This window comes from Hippocampus bargibanti, linkage group LG10 (assembly GCF_051943395.1).
Source record: "Hippocampus bargibanti isolate YZ-2025 linkage group LG10, ASM5194339v1, whole genome shotgun sequence".
Classification (NCBI taxonomy): domain Eukaryota; kingdom Metazoa; phylum Chordata; class Actinopteri; order Syngnathiformes; family Syngnathidae; genus Hippocampus; species Hippocampus bargibanti.
Genome location: NC_142743.1, coordinates 3,263,413 through 3,284,265, shown reverse-complemented (window position 1 = coordinate 3,284,265; position 20,853 = coordinate 3,263,413). Strand labels below are relative to the sequence as shown.

General features: G+C 47.2%; 2 protein-coding genes across 5 annotated transcripts; both read right to left on the bottom strand.

The window, feature by feature from the left end:
* Nucleotides 1–205: 205 nt before the first annotated feature.
* Nucleotides 206–8,584, bottom strand: aftpha (aftiphilin a). 3 transcript variants are annotated; one of them, XM_089006899.1, is made up of 10 exons: nt 8,431–8,584; nt 5,788–6,801; nt 4,566–4,699; nt 4,387–4,501; nt 4,169–4,225; nt 3,959–4,093; nt 3,818–3,878; nt 1,161–1,244; nt 979–1,102; nt 206–898 (listed from the first exon to the last, which is right to left on the bottom strand). In XM_089006899.1, exons 2-10 carry the CDS (start codon nt 6,775–6,777, stop codon nt 757–759), a joined length of 1,842 nt encoding a protein of 613 aa, XP_088863025.1. In that variant the 5' UTR covers nt 6,778–6,801; nt 8,431–8,584; the 3' UTR covers nt 206–756. The 3 variants fall into 3 exon arrangements, with proteins under 3 accessions (XP_088863025.1, XP_088863026.1, XP_088863028.1); XM_089006900.1 differs by lacking the exon at nt 8,431–8,584 and adding an exon at nt 8,170–8,408; XM_089006902.1 differs by lacking the exon at nt 1,161–1,244 and having other exon boundaries at nt 8,431–8,583.
* Nucleotides 8,585–8,780: 196 nt separating this feature from the next.
* Nucleotides 8,781–20,775, bottom strand: LOC148892113 (galectin-related protein-like). Of its 2 annotated transcripts, XM_089006921.1 has the most exons (6): nt 20,449–20,775; nt 17,835–17,906; nt 17,676–17,764; nt 17,403–17,589; nt 9,792–9,827; nt 8,781–9,059 (listed from the first exon to the last, which is right to left on the bottom strand). In XM_089006921.1, the coding sequence occupies exons 1-6, from the start codon at nt 20,485–20,487 to the stop codon at nt 8,976–8,978; spliced, it is 507 nt and encodes a 168-aa protein (XP_088863047.1). In that variant the 5' UTR covers nt 20,488–20,775; the 3' UTR covers nt 8,781–8,975. The 2 variants fall into 2 exon arrangements, with proteins under 2 accessions (XP_088863047.1, XP_088863046.1); XM_089006920.1 differs by lacking the exons at nt 8,781–9,059; nt 9,792–9,827 and adding an exon at nt 9,877–13,286.
* Nucleotides 20,776–20,853: the final 78 nt, after the last annotated feature.

Sequence of the window (20,853 nt, the reverse complement as noted above, 5' to 3'; positions counted from 1 at the left end):
TTGACAAAAAATATCAGCCTGCGTGTTTTGGGTATTTTAGACGCTATAAATCGTTTTTCTGATGGCAGTTAGGAAACAAAAAAATGGTGTCGGTTGTCCTTTAATAGTCACTGTTAGATGTTTTTCTGTGGGTGAGCAGTGGCAGCCACACGCACCGACCATCAAAGTTGTCATCGTTGGCCAAGAACGTGTGAGACGAATCACGTCATTTCCTCTTAAGTGACTTTAATTGGTGGAAATTAAAGCCAAAGTGGACAAGCGCGCGCGCACGCACACACACACACACACACAATTTCCAGTCATTATTCATCGCGTTTTTCTTCCATAGGAACTACTTTTGGATTGATTGATTTATTTTACATCCATTACATCTTGACTGTGCAAATTTCTCGCTCACACACACACACACACGCACGCACGCGCACACTGGTCCCTCCATTGACAAGCAACTTGAACCCAAAACGCACACTCACGTGGCAACCGGCCGAGGGCGACATTCAGAGCGATGTCAGCATGAGGCGGAGCGAATAAAGTCCATAAATAAATCCATTGATTGATAAGAGATCGATTGGTTGGATATTGATCATCCCCGTTAGCGTTCCTTCATTGATTATATACACACACACACCACTGCGCAAGCTAAGGTGCTGTAGAAAAAGCCACACCTCCTCACTACGTCCGCCGCCGTCATCAAAGCTGTCAATCAAAAAGTGGAAAAAAAGTGACAGGGGGTGGGGGCGTTGAGCGCGCCACTCGTCAGTCCGGCGTGGCCTGAGAGGCGAGCGGCATGAGCGTGGCGGGGAACATCAGGACCTTGGCCGTCATGAAGGACAAGTCGGGAAGGCCGCAGATCACCTCGGCCGCCTCCGAGCTCAGACTCTCATCCTTTCGTGTCCTCCTAAGGGGGGGCAGGTCCGGATCTTAGGGCTGCTAAACTGCTGCGAGCAGACGCGGGCACGGGGGCCGGTGGAGGCCTACCTGGTGGAGGTGCTGGTCTTGTCCACAGTGGACATGAGGCGGGCGAAGGCGTCCACCACGCGGCCGCCGGCGCCGCCCGTCTCCATCTTGGCCGCCGTCAGCTCCACCCACTCGGGGTCCACGCCTGCGGGAGGGATGTCATAAATCGGCAGCCCGGGAGGGGGGGGCGGAGAGCGGCTGACCTGGGATGGCGGGCGAGCAGGACGAGCCCGAGTCGTCCACGGGACCGAAGAAGTCCAAGTTTAGCAGGAAGGAGCCCCCGCTGGCTGCGGGCGGAACGCCGCCGCCAGCCAAAGCGGGAAGTGAAAAGGAAATGAAAAGAAACACAGATTGCAAGGAAGCAAGGAACAGTGTCTGAAATAACGCTTGACCTGACGCCCGGGGCGCGCAATTTTTACGTCGGGTGTTCAAGTTACAAAATGTCTCCGCCTGGGTGGCCGACAACTTTTTCAAGAAAGAAAAAAAGTTTTTTTTTTTCAAATTAAACGTTTGCTTTATTGAAAAAAGCAAACGTTTGAATGAAGATTTCAAAATCGGCATTAATTACAGTAAAGTCTGGTTATATCGATAGTACTGCTTATTACGATACTATTTCTATGAACGCAAGGAGAAAATTTACACGTCGCAGGATCGGATATATCGATAGTCCGGTTATATCGATATGTTTTCAGACTCCCGAGAATATCGATATAACGAGACTTTACTGTATTCCGATGTCAAAATCTTCGTTGGATTTGGAAATTTTGGAATTTCGCTTCATTTGGCAATTTGCATACTCTGCACGGCAGCCAATCAGAAGCTTGCTTCGTGATTCCGGACTTTCCCTGAGTGTTATAAGGTCGTGCATTTGCGTATCAAATTCCAAAGTAGATGCACAGAACCTCAGCCCCAGAAGAAAGATTCAAAAGACGCTAACAAAATTTATGACGCTACAAAACATAAATGTACATTATCCTGTGACTGTAAAGTGTCCTTGAGAGTTTTGAAAGTTTAGAAAGTTAGCTAGCTAATAGATAGCTAACAGATAGCTAGCTATGCCTTCACTTAACCCAGAAGTTACTCAGATAGAAAGCTCGCTAGCTAATAGATAGCTAACAGATAGCTAGCTAAGCCTTCACTTAACCCAGAAGTAACTGATAGAAAGCTAGCTAGCTAATAGATAGCTAACAGATAGCTAGCTAGGCCTTCACTTAACCCAGAAGTAACTGATAGAAAGCTCGCTAGCTAATAGATAGCTAACAGATAGCTAGCTAAGCCTTCACTTAACCCAGAAGTAACTGATAGAAAGCTAGCTAGCTAATAGATAGCTAGCTAGGCCTTCACTTAACCCAGAAGTAACTCAGACAGAAAGCTAGCTAGCTAATAGATAGCTAACAGATAGCTCGCTAGGCCTTCACTTAACCCAGAAGTAACTCAGACAGAAAGCTCGCTAGCTAATAGATAGCTAACAGATAGCTAGCTAAGCCTTCACTTAACCCAGAAGTAACTGATAGAAAGCTAGCTAGCTAATAGATAGCTAACAGATAGCTAGCTAGGCCTTCACTTAACCCAGAAGTAACCGATAGAAAGCTCGCTAGCTAATAGATAGCTAACAGATAGCTAGCTAGGCCTTCACTTAACCCAGAAGTAACTCAGATAGAAAGCTAGCTAGCTAATAGATAGCTAACAGATAGCTAGCTAGGCCTTCACTTAACCCACAAGTAACTCAGATAGAAAGCTAGCTAGCTAATAGATAGCTAGCTAGGCCTTCACTTAACCCAGAAGTAACTCAGATAGAAAGCTATCTAGCTAATAGATAGCTAACAGATAGCTAGCTAGGCCTTCACTTAACCCAGAAGTAACTCAGACAGAAAGCTAGCTAGCTAATAGATAGCTAACAGATAGCTAGCTAGGCCTTTACTTAACCCAGAAGTAACTGATAGAAAGCTCGCTAGCTAATAGATAGCTAACAGATAGCTAGCTAAGCCTTCACTTAACCCAGAAGTAACTGATAGAAAGCTAGCTAGCTAATAGATAGCTAACAGATAGCTAGCTAGGCCTTCACTTAACCCAGAAGTAACTCAGACAGAAAGCTAGCTAGCTAATAGATAGCTAACAGATAGCTCGCTAGGCCTTCACTTAACCCAGAAGTAACTCAGATAGAAAGCTCGCTAGCTAATAGATAGCTAACAGATAGCTAGCTAAGCCTTCACTTAACCCAGAAGTAACTGATAGAAAGCTAGCTAGCTAATAGATAGCTAACAGATAGCTAGCTAGGCCTTCACTTAACCCAGAAGTAACCGATAGAAAGCTCGCTAGCTAATAGATAGCTAACAGATAGCTAGCTAGGCCTTCACTTAACCCAGAAGTAACTCAGATAGAAAGCTAGCTAGCTAATAGATAGCTAACAGATAGCTAGCTAGGCCTTCACTTAACCCACAAGTAACTCAGATAGAAAGCTAGCTAGCTAATAGATAGCTAGCTAGGCCTTCACTTAACCCAGAAGTAACTCAGATAGAAAGCTATCTAGCTAATAGATAGCTAACAGATAGCTAGCTAGGCCTTCACTTAACCCAGAAGTAACTCAGACAGAAAGCTAGCTAGCTAATAGATAGCTAACAGATAGCTAGCTAGGCCTTCACTTAACCCAGAAGTAACTCAGCTAGAAAGCTCGCTAGCTAATAGATAGCTAGCTCAGGCCTTTTTGTCACGAGTTTCAGACACTGCAAGGAAGGATGAAGAAGGCCTCATTAGAACCCCCCCGCCCCCAAGCCAGAGGTCGACGGCGCCCGTCAGGTGAGTCTATCACGCCAAAGCGGGTCGTCGCCCATCGGGCGAGCCGGTCGGTCAGGCCACCTACCGTCCAAAGGGTTGGTAAGGCCACTGCTGCTCCAGTCAAACTGGACGGGCGGGAGGGGCTCCTGCGGGGAAGGAAGCACAAGCAAGCATCAGCGCCGGACGCCCCCGCCTTGGGCCCGCGCCCCCCTCCGCGCCTTCCCACCTGGGCGGCGACACCCAAGGGGCGGGCAGCGGCAGCGTCCGCAGCCGCCGCCGGTGACCCCGCTTGTGCGATGGAAGCGATCATCTCGGCCGCCGAGACGGGCTTCGCCGGCTCCTTGGTGGGCTCCAACATGCCCTGCGGAGATGGACATTTTGGATTGGAAAAGAGGCCCCCCCCGAGACCCCTGGTCCCCCCTCGCCTGCGACTCACCAGGCTGGCGGCGTAGACGGGCACGACGAGCGGCTGCTTCTTCTGACCCGTGAACAGCTGAAAGCGGCAAAGTTTCAAGATCATAGCTCACCCGCGGAAAAAATATCATGTGACTGTAAAGTGTCCTTTGAATTAAATGCTTATAAATTAAATTATTATTATTATTATTATTATTATAAGCCCCCCCCCCCACTTTCAATCCAATTGGGGGGTCTCACAATGTTGCGGGTATCGATGCCGAGGCAGCCCAGCAGCGTTTTGTTGCAGTAGGAGCCCCCCCACTGGTGGCCGAGGCCCACCGCCTCGTGGATGTCGCGCAGCCGCCGCCAAACGCTGCACAAACAAAGCACAAAGGGCGTCAAGCGGGCATCAAGCGGGCGGGGCGTCGGCGCCTCACCCGCCCGACTGGTCCCGGCCCGCCTCCACCAGCGTCTGGAGCGACACCACCGGCTCCTCGGCAGCCGCAGGGGGTCCAGCGCCCCTCGGGAAGCTGCCCTCCAACAACTTGGCCACTCGACGGGACACCGCTTCCTGTGGGAGACAAAATAATAATAATCCATTTCATTTCTCAGCGCCTTTCAAAACTCTCAAGGTCACAGGATACGTTTTTCTGTGGGTGAGCAGCGGCAGCCATACGCGCCAGCGTTCACTCAACCCGGAGGTAACTCAAATAGATAGAAAGCTAGCCAGCTAATAGATACCTCATAGATAGTTGAAGAACTAACAGGTAGAGAGTTAGCTAGCTAGCTAATAGATAACTAATAGCTAGCTAGATAGCTAATAGATAACTCATAGTTAGCTAGATAGCCAATAGATAACTCATAGATAGTTAGCTAGATAGTTGAACAACTCAAATAGGTAGAATTAGCGAGCTAATAGATAACTAATAGACAGCTAGCTAGCTAATAGATAAATCGTAGTTAACTAGATAGTTGAATAACTCAAATATTTAGAAAGTTAGCTAGCTAGCTAATAGATACCTAATAAATAGCTAGCCAGCTAGCTAAAAGATAACTATATAGCTAGCTAGACAGCTAGCCAGCCAGATAGCTAATAGATAGTAAATAGCTAGCTAGCTCGTTTGCTATCTCAAGTGAGCAACATGATGTCAACAAACCGGGAACCTAACTCCACAGCTAACACACTAGATGGCCATCTCGATAGCCAGCCAGCCAGACTGCTAATAGCTAGCTAGATAGCTAGGCAGCCAGCTACACCGCTAATAGTCAGCTAATAGCTGGCTAATAGATAACTCATAGTTAGCTAGATAGTTGAATAACTTAAATAGGTAGACGGTTAGCTAGCTAGCGAATAGATAACTAATAGATAGCTAGCTAGGTAGCTTGCCAGCCAGATAGCTAATAGATAGTAAATAGCTAGCTAGCTAGCCAGCTCGTTTGCTGTGTCAAGTGAGCAACATGATGTCAACAAACCGGGAACCTAACTCCACAGCTAACACACTAGATGGCCATCTCGATAGCCAGCCAGACTGCTAATAGCTAGCTAGCTGGAGAGATAGCCAGCGACACCGCTAATAGCTAGCTAATAGATAACTAACAGATAGCATATAGGTCGCTTGAAGAATATGAGCGCAAAGATGGCCGACCGCGCAGGCTCACCGCGCGCCCAACGCCGCCGTCGTCGTCCACAGTGGAAATTTCCGGGCATTGGGGGGGACATTTCTGGGCGTTGTCCTCCTCCCCGAAAGACGCCCACGACCCGCTCGCCGTATCCTCCCCAAAGGCGTTCCATCCGGCGCCGGCGGAAGGGGCTCCGCCGTCACCGTCTTCGTCCGAGTCGCCAAAGTGGGGCGCAAAGTCGCCAAAATGTTGCTCGTCGGGCGCCGCCGCCGGGTCACCGAAGTCCCCAAATTCCTCGTCGTCCAGCATGGCGCCGTCTTCCTGGAGGGGGGGCGTCGACAGCGCCGAGCCGCCCGCGCTGGCCTCGTCGTCGCCCACCGGGCCGTCCGCAGACAGCGGACGGTCAAACGAGCTCTCCGTTTCCGTGGCGCCCGAACCGTTGACAAGGTCATCAACGCTCGCGCCGTTGACCGACACGCCGCCATCGTCGATCCCTTGGAGACGAACGGCGTTGACGTCGCCGCAACCCTCGTCCCGCTCTGCGTCCGGCTGCGCATCACACGCAGTCGTCGGAGGCGTGGCCTCGGGGTCAGGTGCAGTCCTGCCCGCCTCGCCCGTTCGGGGGCATCGCCCGGTGTCCGAGAAGGCGGCAAAATGGGTAAACTCCGCCTCCGGGACATTCACGTCTCCCGCCGCATGAGTGCCGGCAAAAGGCCACGCGCCGGGCTTGACGTCCGAAGCCGCCAATCCGTTGGCGACCACCTTGCTGTCGCCCACACCGTCGCCGCCCGCGGCACCGGTTATCTTCACGTCCGAGCGGTCGCGGCTCGGGACCAGCGGCGGGGGGCCGGCACCGTTCGCCTTGACCTGGCGGCGCGTCTCCTCCAGGCCGTTGAGCAGCTCAGACGGCGAAGCGTGGGGCTCGCCGAAGGCGCCAAAATGGCCGAAGTCGTCTTCGTCGTCCTCCTCGCCGTCGTCGTCCAGGGGCGGCGGGGACGACGAGTACAGCCGCATGACGTCAGGCTCCATGGCGACCGGTCCGTCCTGCTACACCTGCCGAGCGGGCCAAAAATTATGTCAGTGTCACCGTGGCAACAGGCAGGAAAGCAACCGTGACGATACTTTACGGGAGGGGGGCAGCCAAAAATGTCTCACCAATAGTCATAATAATAATAATAATAATAATAATAATCATCATCATAATAACACTCCATTTCATTTCTAAGTGCCTTTCAAAACTCTCAAGATCACTTTACAGTCACAGGATCAGTTTTTTTGTGGGTGAGCAGCGGCAGCCACATGCGCCAGCGTTCACTCAACCCGGAAGTAACTCAAATAAACAGATAGAAAGCAAGCTAGCTAATACAAAGCTGATAGCTAGCTAGAAAGCTAGCTAGGTAGCCAGACAGCTAATGGCTCGATAGCTAGAGAGCTAGCGAGATGGCCACCCAGCAAGCTAATAGATAGCAAATAGGTAGATGTTTAGACAGATGTTTTTCCGCTGGCAAGGTAGCCAGACAGCTAATGGATAGCTAGCGAGCTAGCTAACGAGAAAGCCACCCAGCTAGCCAATAGATAGCAAATAGCTACCACATTAGCAAAATCGACAACAATTAATAACCCAGAAGTAACTCAAAATGATAGAAAGCTAGCTAGATAATAGATAGCTAATAGATAGCCAGTTAGACAATTAGCTAACTAGCTAGACAGCCATACCACTAATAGATAGCCAGCTACATAGCTATCTAGCCAGACAGCTAATAGATAGCAAATGGATAGCAAATAGATAGCCAGCTAGGTAGATAGCTAATAGATAGCAAATGGATAGCGAGCTAGTTAGATAGCAAATAACACTTGATTTCATTTCCAGGCGCCTTTCAAATGAGCCACTTCCGCTTCCATGTTGGACATGTTGACTTTGCAGCTCATCTCGCTCAACATGGCTTGAACAAACGAAGCACAGCTCGATACTTGCAACGCGACAAACGAACCAAGAGCCGGCAAGGCCTCCTGCCGGAGTGCCCTTTGGCACGCCAAGTCGAGGCTAATTTGTTTGGGTTTGAGCAAAGTCCGGCGGATCCCTTTCACTTTCCGCCACTTTGTACCGTGTGAGGGAACGAAAGGCGCTGGCGCCTCACGCCAAGAAAGCTGAACGCAAGCAAGCGGTCGGTCAACCTTTAACGACACCGACCATGGCGGCGACTAGACAGCTCGAGACAACTCGGGCTTCCCAAAAGTTTGGCGACACGTCCGCTTGTGCCAAGAGGGGGCGGGGAGGCTAAACGGCGAGCTAAGTGGCGAGCAAACCGGCAGCTAAGCGACGAGCGTGGCTGTCGACGGGATCGCCTCCGCACTCCGAACCGCCGCCGGCGAGCGAGCCAGCTCGAGCTCACGCCGTGGCGGCTCGAACGACAAACTCACTCGAGCACAAATTCGTTCGAACGGGCCGGAGAGTTCGACCAGCGAGCTCGTCCTTTCGTCCGCTTCTCCTCGGTTCGGCGGTGGCAAGGAATCCGCCCCAAGAGGCGTCGTTGTCGAACGGCAGCGGGCGGGTTAGCTGCTAGCCGCGCTACTAGGCGAGATGCTAGCAGCGATGCTAGTCGCGACGCTAGCCCGAGTCTCGCCAGCACTCGCGCTAGCGCATACCGACAGCGGGCGGCGGTTCCGTTCAAACACTTTCACCTGGACGCGCTCCCCGGGAGCTTCCATGACGCGGCGGGCGGAGTCCTCCTCCGCGGGGCCGGAGGTGCTGCTACTTAGTGGCGGAACCTTCCCCCGCTCCCTTGTCAAGTTGGTGCGAGCCAGCCGCTAGAGCTCGGCTGTAGCGGGAGCAGGAAGGAGGTCGCCAATGACTACGATGACGGCGGCGGCCCGCCCGCCTCGCGTCGTCCCGGCATGCATCGCGCGCCTCGTCAGAAAGGGCGGAAGTCGCCAAAAAGTCTTGTCACTAAAGGGCGTTTTCAAAGACCAAAATGTCCCCGTTCGGAGATACAGTGCGACCTCAACTTACGAACTTAATTGGTTCCCCGACAGAGTGTGTAAGGCGAAAAGTGTGTATCTAAAAAAAATTCCCATAGGAAACCATTAAAATGGGAATAATCCGTTCCGGGGTTTCCATAAAATATACTTTTCAACTAAATAAGCCTTAAAACGACACACAGCATACCTTATTCTGTGTATAATAAATGTGCTATTGGATTGTAATGAAAGAAATACACTGCATTGTATCATAAAGTCACTTTATTTACATTTGTGATGGTCATTGATGGCTTGATGGAATGGCGTTGGAGGCCCGAGGTCAAAGGGAATTGCTGTTTGGAAAGAGATGCACATTACACGAGGACTGTAATTAAAGAAATAAACTGTGCTGTAAAATAAAGTTTTATTAACCTTTTTGATGGTCGTTGATGGCTTATGGAAGGAGAGTCACCTTCCACAAGGACTGTTGGTAACTTAACCTCTGGTGTGGCTTCTCTTCTTTTTTCTTTGGAGACTCTCTCATTTTTGCTGATTAAAAACCTCTTAATTGACACCTATTGCTTTCTGACTTGTAAGGTCTTACGAAGCTGAGGCATCACATTATCGTTCATCATGTTGATTGTCATAGCCACAGTCTTTTCTGGATGGAACTGTTCGGTAAAAGCCTGCACTTTGCCAACATTGCATTCTCCTCCTTGCCCTCAGATGTTCTGGAACCATCCGTTACTGGCTTTAAAATCCTCAATAAGCGCCGAACTTCCAGGTTGGCGCATGGCGATACTGGCGTGAATTAGCCGTGCTGTCTCGCATAAAATAGCTTTACACACGCTGTCGCCGGATAGATGCTTTTCGTGAATCCAAATTAACAGAAGTTTTTCAACTTCTTCGATTGCCCGAGACTGTCGCTTTGAGAGCACGGAAACACCTTTTGCAACAGACGCACCTTTTATGGCTTCTCTGTTCAGGAGAATGGGAGCAATGGTTGACTTAGCATAGCAAGTTTTAATTTTCATAAATTTGACGTTCGTAAGATAAGGTGTTCGTAAGTTGAGGTCTCACTTTACCTGGAGGCCGCACGTCCATTCCCCTTCTCGATCTGTCTGTAAACATGAGAAAGCCGTGGAAAGCGTGAAATGACCTTCCCATTGGAATGTTGCCCCACTTTTATTTTGCACGCCTGGCAGTTATAATAATAGTAATAATAATAATAATCCATTTCATTTACAAGCACCTTTCAAAACTCTCAAGGTCACTTTACAGCCACAGAATCGGTTTTTTTGTGGGTGAGCAGCGGCAACCACACACGCCAGTGTTCACTCAACCCAAAAGTAACTCAAATAATAGAAAGATAGCTCGCTAGCTAATAGCTAATAGCTAGCTAGCCAGCTAGATAGCATATGGAGAGCTAGCTAGCAGCTAGATAGCAAATAGAGATTGAACTAGCCATTAATAATTAATAATAATAATAATAATAATCCATTTCATTTATAAGCACTTTTCAAAACTCTAAAGGTCACTTTCCAGTCACAAGATCAGTTTTTCTGTGGGTGAGCAGCGGCAGCGACACGCGCCAGCGTTCACTTAACCCGGAAGTAACTCAAATAAATAGAAAGCTAGCTAGCTAGCTAGCTAATAGATCGCCAGATAGACAGTTAGCTAACTAGCTAGAGAGTCATAGAGCTAATAGATTGCCAGCTACACAGATATCTAGCCAGATAGGCAAAATATAGCAAATAGATAGCCAGCTAGGTTGCTAGCTAATAGATAGAAAATGGATAGCAAATAGATAGTTAGCTAGGTAGCTAGATAGATAGCAAATATATAACAAATAGATAGCCAGATAGGTAGCTAGCTAGATAGCAAATATATAACAAATAGATAGCCAGATAGGTAGCTAGCTATTGATGGGCTAAAAATGATGATTCTCTCTGGTTCATGGCTCTTCACGGTGAAAGATAAAATGAGCAGGAACCAAGGTGTTGAACAAAAAATAGGATTTTAATCTTGTTGACAGTAGAGACATTGGTCAGTCGGTTGAGGAGGCCAGAGAGAGAGAGAGAAGCCCTCCCCACCCAGCTTATATATGGCGGGAGTATGACATCACCTCAAACAGGCCTATGAGCTATGAGGTAGAAGGGTGAAAGTTGATATCAGACTCATATAAGAATGTTTAAAGGACAACCGACAGCATTTTTTTGTTTCCTAACTGACATCAGAAAAACGTTTTATAGAATCTAAAATAGCCAAAACACAGGCTGATATTTTTACTCAAATGCAAAACACCAATAAAAATGACTTAAAGTGTCTAAAATCTGCCACGATCAGCTCGAAACTGGGGATTTTATCGCCCCCAGTTCATGACGTCACACCAAGTCGTCTTGCCTTGCTCAAGAAACAAAATAATGGGCTCACGGAGTTCAGATTCAGAGAAGATGCTTTCTTGTTACTCATCCTGCCTTTCCAGCAGCTCCTGTGTTTTGCTTTTCTACTTTCATTTCTTTCATAACTTTGCTGCTGTGAAATGTAAATTTCTCCACTGCAAGACTAATAAAGGCAAATCCAATCCAATCCAATTATGAATATGATTCAAATAGTTCCGAAGAGGAAAGCATAAATGTTTGCAATCGATTAACGAAGTCCTTCCGTATCAATTTGAGCCGTCAATGACAGCAATGTAGTGTCCCAGAAAATGCAAAAGATGGCGCCCAAGCTCCGTTGGAAATGGGCTGATTTGTCTGCTGGGAATTTGTGTCAGCAAATATCAACGAGTAGTCTTGGTGCAACACACAACAATTTACCATCGCGTTCTTTATGTTTTCCTTCTAATTTCGCCATCAGCACGGATCAACATGAAGTTTTCAGACCAAACAAAGTATCGCAAAATGCATTGTGTGTCGCTTTCTTGGTCAGGGGTGTTCCAAACGTGACGTCACGTAGGGGATCGTCATCAACTCGAAAACAAGACTTCATGAATATTCAGCGCAAGTCTTAAAACGTACAATATGGCTATATGCGTTGGAATCTTTGTAAAATACACTCAGTAGAAGTGATTTGAAGTGATTTTACAAATTATGGACACAACTTGTCCGGAGGCGTCGGTTGTCCTTTAAGTAACAGTAACAAGATAAACCCCGCACGCACGCACACACACACACACACACACACACACACACACACACACACACACACACACACACACACACACACACACACACACACACACACACACACAGACGGCTCCTCAAGTCCACCTGCCACCGTGGCGCCATGTGGTTTGGTTTGTCCGCCAAAAACTAGTTTGTCAGCCAAGACTATGTTCATAAGGCGAAATTTTTTTTTGTACTTTTTTGTATTTTTCGTCAGTCTTAGTCTCTCTGTCTTTTGTCTCATCTACTGATTTTGAGGACACAGGAATAGTTTCTGTGTCAAAGAGCTGAGACCCAAAATTCTGCATTAGATCAAATTGTTAGGAATAAACCATCTGTGAGTAACTTGCCGGCTTCTTTGGCCATCCCTCTCACAACGAACATGCCAATTGTTGGGTTATAACGTTGCACAATAAGGTAAATATTTAATTCAGTTCATAATATTTACAATTTTAAAATTAACTGTTAAAGCTAATTGTCATGATCTGGTTGGCAACCAACGGGTGGCGCGTCAGCCCTGCCTGCAGCCTCGCAGGTGCTGGTCGTTTTAATCAGTGACACTTAAAAGGACTCCCGGCACGACCATCTGGGGTCGGTTCATTGTTTGTTGCATGCTTTGTCTGCAATTGCATGCATTGTATGCTGTGCATGTGTTTGTTTAACCTTGGCGGACTTTTACACTTGGTTTTCTTTTGATACTTTTTTCCGTTCAGATCATTTTGATGTTTTACATTTTGTTCCTGCTGACCTTTATTGCAATACAATTTGTCAAACAACCTCCTGCTCACTCCTGCCTGCTTTTTGGGATCCGCATCCGCCATCACCACCTCGCAAACCATGACACTAATATTAGCTTGTAACAATTCTAACCTAACAAAACCAAAACTAAAAACACCAAATATGGTCAAACAATAATGTGATTAGCATTAAAGGACACATTATTTTATTGCATTGAAAAAAATAATTCATCTTCTGATGAATTGTTCTCAGAGCTACTTTGGTGCCACTCGGCGGAAATATTTAGCTGCAAAAGATGCCAAAATTGTGGGGGGGGGGGGGTGTAATGGGCTGAAGGGATTCCCCCTTTTCATGGGGTAAAATGTCGCCGACAGCCAGAATGAGCTTGAAACCACGCTAACATGTAGCCTCCACGTAGCATAGGCGACCAAGGTCAACCCCCGAGGTCAAGGTGGCGAGCCAAATGGCAAGTCTCCCGAAGAGCAGGCGAGAGCGGGTCGGACCAGGTGACAGCGCCCCTGGCTCGGCTCGTCAGCCCAGCTTGGTGATGCGGACGCTGCCTTTGATCCACAGCGTATCCACCAGGTGCAGAGGCACCAAGCGGTGTTGGAAGTCAAAAAGCTTCTGGGCATCCACCAAGACCCGGAAGCCGCCCGACTCGCACTCCACCTCCATCTGGATGCACGCACACAAGCCAGTGAGCCTTCAAGTCCCCGTCGCCCCCCAAAAAAGGACCTTATAATAATAAGCTAGATAGCCATATAGCTAATACAGGCCTGGCCAACCCGCGGCTCCCGAGCCGCATGCGGCTCTTTGGCTGATTTCATGCGGCTCTTAAGGGGCCGACTCGTAAGGGGCGTCCACATGACAAGCGTAAAAAAAGTCCTCTATGTACCGTAATTTCGTGACTATAGCTCGCGCTGCACATTTTGGAGAAAATTTAAGACTTTTAAGGGCACCTGATAGTCGTGAAATTACGGTATCAAGCTGACCATGTGACGTTAACACGCATGTGCGTGTGATGAAAATCAATCATTGATGTCGTAAACCACGGGTGGCCAACCAATCAGAGACTCGACACAAATTGTTTACGACGTAAACAATTCATTTGCGTCAAGTTCGCTCTCAAAATGGCAGGGAAAAAATGCACAGCAAAACGAAAATATGAAGACGAACGCAGGACGTTTTTAACAGAGTGGGAGAGTTTATATTTTTTTTTGTTGAGCGTAAGGGCAAGCCATTCTGCCTTATATGTCGGGCGTCATTGGCGCATTTCAAAGCGTCAAATCTTCAGCGCCACTTCAGCTCACTCCACGCGAACATCGACAAAGAATTCCCCAAAGGGACTGAACTTCGCAAGCACAAGTTGGTCACTTTGAAAACTCAGACTGAAAAGCAGATATTTTTTTCCGAAAATTTACAAAGAACCCAGAGACCGTAACGCTTGCATCATACCAACTGGCTTGGAACATTGCACAGTATAAAAAGCCATACAACGAAGGGGAGTTCATGAAGAAATGCCTCAGTGACACTGTTGAAATCTTGTCTCCTGAAAACGACAAACTAAAACAAATGGTAGCAGAATGTTGAACGCGGAATATCAGACATTAGCACCGCTATTGAATCACAGCTGCACTCTTATCTCCAAGCATGTGAGTATTTTAGTGTTGCATTGGATGAAAGTTGTGACATACAAGACAAGCCTCAGTTGGCAATATTTGCACGGTCTGTGACAAAGGATTGTGTGATCAAATAACTCCTTGATATTGTGTCATTAAAAGACAGAACCCGTGGCATAGATGTGAAGGAAACAATGATGGCTGCATTTGCCAAAGCAAATCTGCCCATACTGAAACTGACTGCAATAGCCACGGATGGAGCACCTGCCATGATCGGACCTGTGAACGGGCTTGTGGTGCTTTCCTGAGTTTTGGAATTTCCACTGCATCATCTACAGGGAGCAACTCGTGTCTAAATCATTGAAATTAGAGAATGTCATGAAGCCTGTGATGCAAATCGTCAACTACATCCGCAGTCATGCACTTCACCACAGACAATTCAAGAATCTCATCGCTGAGCTGGACCAAGTTGATCTGCCGCTGCACTGCACTGTGAGGTGGCTGTCAAAAGGCAAAGTACGTTCTTGCTTTTTTGAGCTGTTGGATGCCGTGAAACTGTTGATGGAAGAGAACGACAAGGACTATCCCGTGCTCTCGGACCACGAGTGGATTATGGATCTGGCTTTTTTGGTCGACATGCTGTCAAACTGAACCTTACCCTGCAGGGTAAGTCAAAAATTCTGCCTGACGTGGTGCAAAGTGTGTTTGCGTTTGTCAACAAACTGAAGCTGTTCAGGGCGCATATTCAAAAGGGAGATTTAACACATTTTTCCACTCTGCTAAAGGCCAGAGGGCAAGTCACCAGCGACACCCTGGATAAGATTAATTTAAGAGTATTTAAAAGGTGAGACTTATAATAAATCTGTCTGAGCAGAGGTCTGTGTGCGTGAGGGATGGGGCGATGGAGTGTTCATGTGTGGCCATGTTGATCAAAGTCGGCGTTATTGTCGAATATGCTCATATGCATGACATACAGCACAGATGAAATAACTGTGCTCTCGGACCCAGCGTGCAAGGCACTTATAATGACTTTAACAAACATAATAAACACAAAAACGACAATTTGCCGGGAGAGAGAGGGGAGCCGCTGCGTTTTCACGCGCCGCCATCTTGATGTGGCTCTTTGCAGTAACATAGTAAAAATGTGGCTCTTAGTCTCTGACTGGTTGGCCAACCCTGAGCTAATAGATTGCCAGCTACATAGCTAACTAGCCCGATAGCAAATGGATAGCAAACAGATAGCTAGCTAGATAGCAAATAGATAGCAAATGGATAGCAAATTGGTAGCCAGCTAGATAGCTAGCTAATAGATAGCAAATAAGTCAAATAGTCAAGTCAAAGTCAGCATTATTGTAAAATATGCTAATATGCATGACATACAGCACAGATGAAATTACAGTGGGGCCTCGGTTTACGAACATTTTGCCTCACGGAATTTTCGGTTTACGAACGTTAAATTTATGAAAATTAAACCTTGTATTAAGCACTACTTTTCGGGATACACACGGAGCACCGCCCCACCACGGTTGGCGGAGTAATCTTCGGCGGAAGAACATCAAAGCACACGACCGAACAGCGCCCCAGCCGGCCTACCTTTCCACACCCCCTTTCTATGAGTGCACACGGCGATCGCCTGCAACTATACTTTTGCTGTTATGGGACCGAAAAAGACCCTACCACAGGTTCGTGTTCAGCCGAAGAAGACACAAAACAAAATTACAGTCGAGGAGAAGAAGGAGATCATTGAGAAACACGAACGAGGTGTGCGTTTGTCTGATTTAGTGGCCCGGTACCGATATGCTAAGTCCACCATTGCTGCCATCCTTCACAACAAAGCTTTACACAAAGGCTTTATTTACTCGATGCTTTCACGTGACTAATGACACCGAACTTGTCACGTGCGAGTTGACAGCTGGGGCGGGGGCGCCGCTCCCGACCTCCGCCACCTGCTGTCAATCCCCTAATCACTGACACTGGGACATTTAAACGCGTCGCTGTCACCAGTGCCGGATGATTACGACGCCTTGAGCCTCGCCAGTGTCTTGGACTTGCCAGCACAAGAGTTTGCTTCACCCGAGGTGACTGTTAGCCGCGGTCGCGTAAGTTTGTTGCTTTCCACCTTGACAGCACCTTGAAATCTGTTCGTCCCATCGTCCAGATATTAGTTTAAGTCAACCTTAATAATGTCCACCAGCGTCCATGTGCTCATTGTACATCCAGACTGTCATGATCTGGTTGGCGACCAACGGGTGGCGCTGTCGGCCCCGCCTGCACCTGCACAGGTGCTGGTCGTCGCGATCAGTGGCGGAGTGCCACGTTCGGATTGGCGACCAACGGGTAGCGACGTCAGCCCTGCCTGCAGCCTCGCAGATGCTGGTCGTTTTAATCAGTGACACTTAAAAGGACTCCCGGCACGACCATCCGGTGTCGGTTCATTGTTTGTTGCATGCTTTGTCTGCAATTGCGTGCATTGTATGCTGTGCATGTGTTTGTTTAACCTTGGCGGACTTTTACACTTGGTTTTCTTTTGATACTTTTTTCCGTTCAGATCATTTTGATGCTTTACATTTTGTTCCTGCTGACCTTTATTTTAATAAAATTTATCAAACGCAACCTCCTGCTCCCTCCTGCCTGCTTTTTGGGATCCGCACCCGCCATCACCACCTCGCAAAACGTGACACAGATAAGATGATATTGATTCTAATAAATAGCTGATAGCCAGATAGCCAACAGCTAGATAGCTTACAGCCAGCCTGCTAGACAGCTAATAGCTAGCCAACTAGCTAATGGATAGCTACTAAATAGCTAATAGATAGCCTGATAGCCAACAGCTAGACAGCTTACAGCCAGCCTGCTAGACAGCTAATAGCTAGCCAGCTAGCGAATTGATATCTAATAAATAGCAAATAGAGACTCAGATAGTCAACAGCTAGCCAGCTCGACAGCTTCCATCAAGCTAGCTGCCAGCTAGCTAATGAATAGCTAATAAATAGGCAATAGATAGCCAGATAGCCAACAGCTAGCCAACTAGACAGCTTACAGCCAGCCAGCTAGACAGCTAAAAGCTAGCCAGCTAGCTAATGGATAGCTAATAAATAGCTAATAGCCAGATAGCCAACAGCTAGCCAGCTAAAAGCCAGCCAGCTAGAGAGCTAACAGCTAGCTACCTTACCTTAAAGGGCTGCCCGGCGATGAAGGGAAAGAAGGGCACGGCGCCGTCTGCCTGCCCCCAGACGCCGCCCACGCAGGCCCGACGCAGCACTTGGCGCCGGCCCCCAAAGCGCACGCACACCTCCAGCGCCACGTCAGGCGGCGGCTGGCCCCGCGCGCCGCGACCACACGTCAGCGCCACGTAGAATCTGACGCCAGGGCGGGGAGAGGACATCAACGCCGATTTGGCCTTTAACCCCGGGACGGCGGAGGAGGCCCAGGCGCCCGTTTTTACTTGTCAGGGTGCGGGTCCACGATGGCCACCAACACCAGCTTCCTCCCGGGATGCAGGCCACCGCCAATGTCGCCTCGGAAAGGAACCACCTGCGCAAACACGCAGCCAATGAAGGTGCCATGTTGGCGCTGCACGTGGTGGTGGTTGTGCGTCTGGTACCAGGTTGTTGCCTGCCGGCTGTTGGCCGCCTCCTCTGGCGGCTTGGGCTTCACTGCTGTCAATTTTCCATTTCTGGCAACAACAAAAAAAAAAAAAAACGGGCACAAGTGTCTGTCGTGTGACCTTTGACATCTTTCACCGGCGTTTGGCGTCATGTGTTCATATGGTGTGACTGCACGTGGGTCAGCATACATTTTGACTCATGTGGTTTATCAGAATATCCAACTGGTTCTCTGCCCTGATTACTTTTTTTTAAGTACAGTGATACCTCGGCTTACGGACTGCTTGGCTATCGAACTTTTCGGCTTATGAACGTTAAATTTACGAGAATTTAATCTTGGCATACGATTTATTTTTCGGGATACACACAGAGTGCCACAATGAGTGATATGTTGTTCGTGAACGAGCCCGTTCTCCTAATAAGGAAATGGCAGCTAAAATAGATAGGCAGACGACAGAGAGTGAGAAAATGGATAGAAAACACAGTGAAATTTGGACTAGTTTTCAACTTTATTGATAGTTCAAAGGCAGAGTGTAGACTGCAAGGTTAAAATATCCCATCAATCAGGCTTCACAAATAACCCGCACAAGCCATCTGTACACTTGATGCAAAATGCTATCAACCCAGCTAAACAGAACACAATTGATGAGGAACTAGGTAAAATTATCGCAGAGAAAGCACGGCAACTTCATTCCGATATCGTCAAGAGACAACCTGGAAGTTCGATGAGAAGGTTTCGAAGGTTTCGAAGTGGAACCTCGAAAACCGAGGTTCCACTGTATTTTATATATGCACATTCTTAAACATCCAATCGATGAAAAGGTTTCTTCAGCCGTCATCTGTACAAATGTGAAGGTTTCGGACGTTTCGCCTCCTATCCAAGAGGCTTCGTCAGCGAACTAAAGTCTGACTGGTCGTATTTATATATCCCTAATGTCCAGACATGGCGGCGCCGGACACAGCTATGATAGGTCCTTACTCTCAGGTTGGGGGGATCAGAGGACCACTGCCTGTGGCCCCACTGATTGTTGCTACATTCCTGACTAACGACTGGCCTATTTGCCCCACTCCCACCGGTATCACCTCATCAGCATTACGAATGTTGCCTAACCTGTGTTGCTTAAGCAGGCCATTGTATGAACGATCCAAATTGAACCTCACCCCACCAGACCGGTTTAATTAAGGATTTAGTTGTTTCATGAAAATTGCTTCTTTTACCCCCCTTTCAAACCATCTATGTTCTTTCGCTAATATTTTAACCTCATTGTCGTCAAATGAGTGGTTGCTAGCTTTTAGATGCAAATGTACTGCCAATTGAGGCCCACTTGTATTATCCCTGCCATGTTGATAAAGTCTTTTTTGAGAATTTGTTGAGTCTCCCCAATGTACTGCTCTTTACAATTTTCATTCTTACAATGTATTGAATAAACTACATTACTTTGTTTTTCACTTGGTAGCCTATCTTTTGGATGCACTAATTTTTGCCTTAACGTGTTTATCGGTTTGAAATTCTTATTTCTTATTTCTTAACCGATAAACACGTTAAGGCAAAAATTAGTGCATTCAAAAGATAGGCTACCAAATGAAAAACAAAGTAATGTAGTTTATTCAATACATTGTAAGAATGAAAATTGTAAAGAGCAGTACATTGGGGAGACTCAACACCTCAACACCAACACACCTTCAAAAAGTACAGATGACGGCTGAAGAAAGCTTCTCATCGATGGACCACTCCTGTACGACTGAGAGCTTACACAGACGTAACCTGGAAGTTCGTCATCCATTGATGATTTCAAGGCTAGCCACGGATGGTTCGAAAACTTTAAGCGTCGTACAGGGATTCAGTGTCATTCGTCATGGTGAGGAAGCCAGTTCTGATGATAAAGCTGCCAAAGCTTACAAGGAATCATTCCTCAAGATGGTGGAGGAAGAAGGCTATGTTCCTCATCAAGTGTTTAATGCTGATGAAACAGGCCACTCTTTTCCATCAAGCCAACAACGACCATCACAAAGGTAAATAAAACCACTTTATTATACAGTAGATTATTTCTTTAATTACAATACCATATCACATTTATTATACACAAAATAAGTATATTTTGTGTAGTTTTAAGGCTTAGAAAATTAGAAAGTGGGAAATTATGTTTTATGGGGACCTCGAAATTGATTATTCTCATTTTAATGGTTTCCTTTGGGAAATTAATGTTTGGGATACACACTTTTCGCCTTACACACTCTGTCTGGGAACCAATTAAGTTCGTCATCTTGAAGTTCCAAATCAGAAAGCCTGTCATAGTCCCACAATGGGGACATTTGCTACATGTCAAGCGGACGTTTAGCAAAATAAACGGCAATAATAATAGATAAAATAAACACAATGAATGAGTGCGTTCATTCGTTCGTTCGGGGGATTTCCACGGCACTTGAGGTCTCCTTTATTTTGGTTCCCATACCGGAAGTGCATTCGCTTCGTCGCCAGTCGTGGTCAAGCGAAACCCATCACAAAGTTTGCAAAAATCGTTCACCGACGAAGGCAAACCGCACGTGACGACATCGATTCACGTAGACGTCATATTCGTGACAACGTCGTAGGGAAGATTTTTCAACTTTTACCTTTCTTTCGCGTGTCGTCGCTTGCGACCCGGTGGCCATGTTGGAAGACGTCGTCGTCGTCGTCGGGAATGAGCCCAAACTGTCAAGCTGACGTCATCTGACAAGTTTGGGCTATTGTTACACGACGAACAAAATGAATGAAATATGACAATCGTCAAATTATCATAAAAAAACCGACACCTGTTGACGCTGGAAAAAACGTAGATGTTAACTCATTTGTTGTGGTGGTTAGTTGTTTATTTGAGCTTTGTTTTTATATACCCATGTAGCCTTCCTAGGTTGTAAAGTATTTATACATTTGAATGTTCTACGTTCCTTGGTTTTACGGTTAGTCGGTCTCTAAACTTAGGACTCGTCGCCCGACTTATTTTTTAACGTCCACGCATTGCTTGTGATGGGAACGCG